We start from the raw sequence: 7,893 nt of genomic DNA, 5'->3' as shown, positions 1-7,893 counted from the left end.
GGAAGTTCTTCTGAAGCTGGGGAGGCTGGCGTTTGAACATCTGGAGAAAGGAAACATCATGTTCTACCAGGAAGACCTGGAGCAGTGTGGTCTTGATGTCACGGAGGCCTCGGTGTTCTCAGGAGTTTGTACAGAGATCTTCAAAAGAGAGAGTGTGATCTTCCACAAAACAGTCTACTGCTTTGTTCATCTGAGTGTTCAAGAGTTTCTGGCTGCAGTCTACATGTTCCACCGTTTCACAAACAGGAAGACAGAGGTACTGAAGGACTTCATGGGAAAATACTACAAGTATTCATCCCTGGAGGACTTCCTGAGGAGAGCCATGGTGAAATCCCTTGAAAGTAAAAATGGCCACCTGGACCTGTTTGTCCGCTTCCTTCATGGCCTCTCTCTGGAGTCCAACCAGAGACTCTTAGGAGGCCTGCTGGGTCAGACAGACAACAGTCCAGAAACCATCCAGAGAGCCATCAATAACCTGAAGAAGATGAACAGTTATGAAGTCTCTCCTGACAGAAGCATCAACATCTTCCACTGTCTGATGGAGATGAAGGAGCTCTCAGTACATCAGGAGATCCAAGAGTTCCTGAAGTCAGAGAATAGATTGGAGAAGAAACTCTCAGTGATCCAGTGCTCAGCTCTGGCCTACATGCTGCAGATGTCAGAGGAGGTTGTGGATGATTTGGACCTGAAGAAGTACAAGACATCACTGGAGGGACGACGGAGACTGATTCCAGCTGTGAGGAACTGCAGAAAGGCTCGGTAAGTCCAGATGTGATTAACTTCATGAATCAGTGTAGATCAGTAGTTTAGTTCTTCTAATACAGACACTATGAAATTCATATTCTTAACGTAGTGTTCCAGTTGTTTAATACTAAATCATAGTTCAGTTATATTTCATCACAGATGTTCTTGATGTTTCAAATGCTGCGAGTGAAAACATGTTTCAGTTTCAGTTGGTTTAGTTTTCACTGTGAAGTTAATGAACTCAGTTATTCTATTGATTTCTAATGGTTGTTATATTTTATTTTGATATAATTCTTCTCTATTTATCTTCCTTTGGGTGATGGAGGCGACATGCAAACCTGCTGAAACACATGAAGGACTTTAGAGGTTGTGTTTGAGCTTTGATCACCACATGTAGCAGTATGTTACAGTCATCACTTCATGTACTTTAGTTATTAATACATCAGGAGCTTCTACAAGGTGTCTCACATCATCGTCTATCCTGTTTATGAAACGTTGACCCTGTTCGGCCCTCAACGTAGTCCCAGTTATTGTGGCCTCTCTGTGGTTGAGTTCAGATTTCCTCTTTAGTAGAATTCACCTTTACCCAGCTGAGTAACATGAAGTATGTTTATGATGGTCCACATGAAGTCCTTGTGTGTCTCCTGAGATCCAGACCCTGTAAGGTCAGATGGAATGTAATGTACTTCTACTTCAGAGGACAACATTGTACTTCTACATTTACCTGACAGAGAAATGTTTCTGGTTACGTTGAAGATTCACAAACATCAGTGGAATTCACTTAACGGAGGAATTAATTTATGAATAGAAATATTAATCTCCTGCTTTGACAAAACCATCACTGTTATATCATTATTTAAATTGAGTGTGTAACTGTTGCTGCACTGTGACCACAAGTGAAGTTGTGAGATGATGCTGAATGCTGTAACAGTGATTTAGTAGCACAAGAAGAGAAAAGTCATCACATCAGAGAACTGATTCAGTGACGTCAGTTACACATCAATATATATCTGAGCTTTAGCATTAGCCTCCATAAACTGCTTCATACGAGACAAAGACTGTCGCTGTAAAACTCCAGTGTTGAACCGAGAAATGTTTCATTTTACTGTTCATGAATTCAACATTTTAAAGGAGTTTTTTTTACATCGTCCTGTTTTTTATTCTTTTAATTTGTTCTTTTACTCAGAAAAAAACTCAGAATGGTTGAATTCAGACTTTTATAAAGATCTCATGAACAGCATGTTATGTTTTTAATGCTGATTCACTGAAACATATTTCTGATGACATCATGTTGAAAGTAATGTAGTTGAAAATAATGCAGCCTCATTGGTCCGTTAATTCTGTTGAATATATATTTTCAGAGGCTCAGAAAAGAGTGTTTACGACAAAAACATCTAATTCTATAAATATTTAATCGTATACAGACATTATGGAAGCCTCAATGTAGCGACACTTTGTCTCCCTTCATCTGCACATTAAAGACAAACAAAGATTAAAGTCTGCAGGTAGAGAGAGAGTGATGAGAGTTATTGTTTCATGTGAAACACAGTTGATAAGATCAGCTGAACCACTGATGTGAAGAGATAATGTTCATCAAAACAAGAAGCAGGAAGTAAATATGAAGTGTCCTCTTTCATCATAATATGTTGTAATATTTGTGTCATTCCAGACTAACTGCCTGTGATCTCTCAGAGACTCTCTGTGAAGTTGTGGCCTCAGCTCTGAAGTCCAACCCCTCCCATCTGAGAGAGCTGGACCTGAGTCACAACTACAACCTGTATGATTCAGGAGTGAAGCTGCTGTCTGCTGGACTGGAGAGTCCACACTGTCGCCTGGAGACTCTGAGGTCAGTTCACTGACTGTAAGGTTTCAGGATTTGCCTGAAAACAAACGCTGAATATTTGTCAGAGTAACAGAAAGTAGAGAAATTAAGTGATGGACAGAGTTTTTAGCTTCCACAGACTCTCACTGTGGTCCATCAGTCAGTGAAGGTGATGTCAGTCCTGATGAGGCTGTAGAGTGTGTGAGGGAGATGAAGGAGGAGGATGAAGATCTGATGACAGCAGATACAAACTGTGTAAACAGAGAGAGAAAGACTTGAATGCAAAGCTGAATAAAGGTGAAGTTGTGAACTGTGGTGATCTTCATGGTATCAGAAGCTGATGAGGCTGCTACAGAGACAACCACACAGCTGCTGTGGTGAGATTAAAGCAAAGCTCAGAATAATAAGCAGCAGCCTACACAGGCCCAAACGTCTCCACAGAGACCGGTCTCAGAGACGAGAGGCTTTTATCTCCCTGTTGATGGATGCTTAGTTTAAATATCACAGCACAAAGGTTTAACATCAGCTTTAAACTGACTGAAACTAATACTCTCTCTAATATTTGGAGGGAAATCATTCCACTGTTGTGTTGCTGGAGATGAAAAATCACTGAGAGAACATTTGAGTGACGTTTTATATTTACAGTCTCCACTCGATGTTTTATTAACATGAGCTGTTAGAATAACTAGTTTAAGAGGTGAGGAGCTAAACCATGAAGTATCTAATGAAGTAAACAGACACTGGTCATAAACACAATCATATTTATAATAATATAATAATATTACAATAGAGGTATGAGTTAGTTATTTGTCCTTTAAAAGCTGCTTTAAAGGCTAAAGTCTGGTGTAGAATACTGCAAAATACATCAGTTCAACAGCGTCATCTACTGTGTGTACTCTGTACGTGTACCGTGTACATTGTAGCGTGAGCGGCTCCTGCCCCGTGTCTAAGCGGAGAAGTCTTACGCACCTAACACGGTGGTTATTCCGTCAGCTGTCCCACCTGCGAGGATTAGTTTCCTCCTTGAGGTCTCAGAACAATACCTCGGGCCTTTTATCTCACCCCGTAGCTAAATCGTTAGGATTTTGGAATTAATTGTCTTCTTGAAAGTCTTTTAGGGCTAATGCCATAGGCGCTCTCAGTAGGATGTAACCCTAACACCCTGTATGTAATAGTTATGTACATCGTCTATACTTTACTATAGCCTATTGAGAACTTTTCACCATTTATGACTAACACTGCCAAGTCTTCACCCAGAGAACTCACCTTAAGCTCCCCTGCATGTTTCAGTCGTCACATCTGATCACACGGTTAACGGACAGGAAGAGGGGTACATTGTTCTAAAGGACCAGAGTACTTTGTTTGGCTTCAGACACTTACAAATGTAAGGCCGTGGTTTCATTAAAGTTTTCTCACAACAACCACATACAACAATTTATATTCAATGAAACAGTCACTATGCTACAAGAACTAATTGTAACACTGCTACTGTAATGGGGTTTTCCTCTCATATCAGCTTTCACTGATTTGCTATGAGGTATAATCTAGTCTCTACCCTAGAAATCTCCCCTCTTTTCTCTTTGTCTCAGCTCTGCTGGTTTCCTGGATTTTTGCAGGCTCTCACAGTCCGCTCTCTGAGTTTTTCTTTTTTTCTCTTCTTCATGCTTCCCTCTGATAGCAAAGGGGTCTTCTGTCCCCCTATAAGTGGGTAAGACAGCAAAAGGGTCTTCTTGTCCTCACTTCCTCGGGGGTAAGACCCCTAAGTATCTATTCAAGAAGTCTGTCCCCTTCTCTAGTTGGGGAAAAAGCCCCAACTCTCACAGTGTTTCTGCTGATCTAAGGCGGCTCCTTCAGGTTCATGCGTCACTTTCATGAGTCCTCCTGATTTTAGGTCTGCAAAAGAATGTAACTGGTTTAGTCCTGTTAGAACAAGAAGTACTATATAAGGCTCAAGTGACTATGTTACACAAAGTGTCTCAGCAGTTTATATGTTAAATCACTTCTATTATGAAATAAAACAGTTCATATATTTAGTGGTTATACTTTGAATCAAAAAGGTTAGTTTACAATATTTTATACTTATGCTTTCATACTTTTCTACGATCTTTCAACAACATGTACACAGTACATGTACTGTGTAGTACTGTGTACATGTACTGTGTACGGTGTACATGTACTACCTTCCTCAGCAGTACGTAGCAGCGGGTTGAACAGTGTTTCCTTGGTGAGTTCAGTGGAGGAAGAGGAACTCAAAGAGGGAATCTGCTCCTCAATAGTCTGTAACTTTGGTTCGTCTGACTCAGACTGCTGAAGCTTCATGTTAGTTTCAGCTGAACTTGTGAAGTGATGTCTTCAGTATAGTTGTGTTATGAAGGGACCACTTCACACTCAGTATGACAGGAGGAATGATTACTGCCACCAAGAACTCTGGTGATGGACAGATGAAAGGAACAGCTCCTTCGTATCTCCAGGCCATGGTCAAGCCCTACCCCCATCGCCCGACCACTTCGCTCTGCTGCCTCGGGGCGATCGGTTGCCCCGCTGCTCAGAGGATCGACCCGGTCGCGGCTGTTTCCTGTCCTGGCCCCACAGTGGTGGACTGACGTCAGGACAGCAGAGCAGACTTTCATCGGGCTGAAAACTCACCTCTTCAAGAAGTACTACCCTGAGCCTTCCACTCACCACTTATTGTATTTATATTAGTTTGTTGCACTTATTACATTAGTTTGTGTCTGCACTGTGCAGTGGCTCTGGTTTATGCTCTTAGATGCTTGTTTATGACTTCTGGTGACTAGTTCTCTTGAATATGTTGAATACACTTATTGTAAGTGGCTTTGGATAAAAGCGTCTGCTAAATGACTGTAATGTAATGTACTGTGGCTGTTGTTTGAAGACACACCTGAACACATGTGGACCTCTCCTGTTAAACACATGAAGCTACTAAGCTACCAGATACACAAAGAAGAAGCTCATGTAGTCAATGAAGTCATGAACCGTCTGAGTCCAACAGGTCTGATCTGATCTTGATCCTCTAGTTCCAGACCTGACTAAGACCAGCAGCATGGTGTTAACTTGTGGAGACATCAACAGGTGTATGAATGTTGAGGTGACATGTGGATGATGTCTGTAGAAGGCTGACATGATGATGATCCACAATAACACAAAGACAAAGAGAAAAGCTCATTGATGAGGACATAGTCATGTTGAGCTACACATTTAAAACATCAACACATCTGAGTGGTTTGTAAATGGATTCTGATCTTCATCATTTATTCTTTATTCAGGTTGAGGACCTGCAGTTTGTCAGAGATCAGCTGTTCTTCTCTGGCCTCAGCTCTGAAGTCCAACCCCTCCCATCTGAGAGAACTGGACCTGAGAGGAAACAAGCTGCGGGATTCAGGAGTGAAGCTGCTGTCTGATCTTGTGGAGAGTCCTCACTGTAGACTGGAGACTCTGAGGTCAGTAGAGGGTTGGACTCAGTCCATGCTGGTTCCAGCAGTATTTATCTAAACACAATGCGTTACTCCCATGGGGGGTCCCTCCAGCTCCACCTTCCACTTCCACTCCCTCACTAACCAGTACGAGTTGCTAGTGCAGCAACATAAATCAGAACCCTTACAGCCAAATTAACAGAGGCACTTACACTGAGATTCAAGGTGTTTCTACTGGGAATCGAGCCCTGGGTTTCTGCAGTGTCGGGCAGGAACTGTACCACTGCCCATGGTTAGTCTAGCCTAGCACAACAAATCAATGATTTACCGACTGAGTTCAGTTTCTCATCCTGTGTTTTCTTCTCTGCATTCTTTCATTCTCCCATGAACAATAAACACCTGACTGCAGTCAGTTGTTGTGTTTGCGGAGAGTACATGATGCAAAGCATTTGATCAGGTTGTTTCAGGCTATTTTGAAGTTATTTTAAACTTGTTCCATCACTCTTGGTACTGTGTTCATCTCTACAGGATTAACTACAAGTTGATCACAGCTGACATACCCACAGTGTGAGTGTTGTAAACAATGTCCTCCATCCATCAAACTATTGTACATTCAAGTCTGATCCTGACATGAGCATGTCCTCATTGTAAAAACAAACACAATTTTCAAATCCATTTTTTTCTTCCTTCTAATTCTTCTCTCCATCAGATAACGAACTGAATGTGCAAGAAAAGCTGCCCGAGGACGACAAATAGGTGAGAAGTTGTACAGTGTGAAGTCTTCCAGTAAAAAACAAGAATGACTTTACTTGGACATTTAGCGACGATCCACCTCTGAGACATTTGCTCAGATCATGTGACTAACAGGCCAGAACTTCCGTGTCCTACAGGTCCAGGTGTCCTGGTCCAGGCGTGTTCCAGTGTGCTTTGACTGGACTGGTGTTTGTTAGGGCTCGGGAGGCGGAGCTGCTGTACAGGACTGTCCAATGGGATGAGAGAAATAACACCTCAAACACCTGACGAACTGATGCCTCCAAAAACCCCAATCATCAGCAGATCCACTTTAATTTGTCACATCGCACGTATCTCATGCCAAGTGTTTTAATGTAAATTAAAGCATAGAAGGAACAACAGCGTAAAGTACATGAACCTGAAGACCAGCAGGAGGTTCTAACATGTTTCTCGTATGAGTGGCGTGAGTTACTCAAGGGGGGAATGTGGGAGAAAATTATATTTGTGTCGAAGTATATTTGTGTAAAATCCATCATATCCATAATTTTAAATGTATCCATGTATATTCACATTCACACTGTGATATTGGCCGGTATCATTGTCATGTTATTCACGTCACTGAGACAGGGAGTCTCCTATGACGTATGACGTATTTCTAACGGAGGGAAAGACAGGAGCCGGTCGCTGTGACGGGCAGCCAGAGGTGGAATGAGGAGAAGACAAGTGGGGAGGAGACTGTGGTTCATCAACCCTCTGTTATGTTGTCCGAGGTGCACAGTGTAACTTGATGAAAGTTCAGAGGAGGACGACATCGCCGAAGTGGGGGAAGACTTAGTGTAGAATGGAGGTATCAATAATGTACAGTGCTATTGTGAAGTTGGTTGACTCCGGACAGCTCGGTTTACTTGTATACTTTGTGATGTAAATAAATCTGCGTGAACTGAAGAAAATGCAATCTCTCTTGTGTTCTTTGTTTGCTACTGAGTTCCTAACAGTGAGATCCTGTCTCACCACGAGTCAGAGAACACTTACTGATCCAGCCGTCAGGTAAAGTCAAAGAAGCGGCCACATTTTTTGCCTTATACTTTTGAGATCCTAGCTGTTATGATCTGTGTTTGTTGAACTAGGAGTACGATGTCAGCCAACACGTACTCGACCTCTTAA

The 7,893-nt window shown here is 42.1% G+C and overlaps 1 protein-coding gene across 1 annotated transcript; it reads left to right on the top strand.

Annotated features, from left to right (window-relative positions):
• Positions 1–7: 7 nt before the first annotated feature.
• LOC116377469 (NLR family CARD domain-containing protein 3-like) lies at positions 8–7,661 on the top strand (the record flags this gene model as incomplete). The annotated part of the gene is made up of 6 exons (XM_031839112.1): positions 8–759; positions 2,414–2,590; positions 5,851–6,024; positions 6,526–6,564; positions 6,707–6,753; positions 6,888–7,661. Coding segments are annotated over 5 exons (1,146 nt in total), but the record flags the coding sequence as incomplete, so codon positions are not given.
• Between the last annotated feature and the right edge of the window lie 232 nt (positions 7,662–7,893).

This window comes from Anarrhichthys ocellatus, unplaced genomic scaffold (genome assembly GCF_004355925.1).
Source record: "Anarrhichthys ocellatus isolate YVR2014 unplaced genomic scaffold, GSC_Weel_1.0 scaffold1291, whole genome shotgun sequence".
NCBI classification, from domain to species: Eukaryota; Metazoa; Chordata; class Actinopteri; order Perciformes; family Anarhichadidae; genus Anarrhichthys; species Anarrhichthys ocellatus.
The sequence above is the reverse complement of the archived record's forward strand: the minus strand, read 5'-3'. Positions and strand labels throughout refer to the sequence as shown.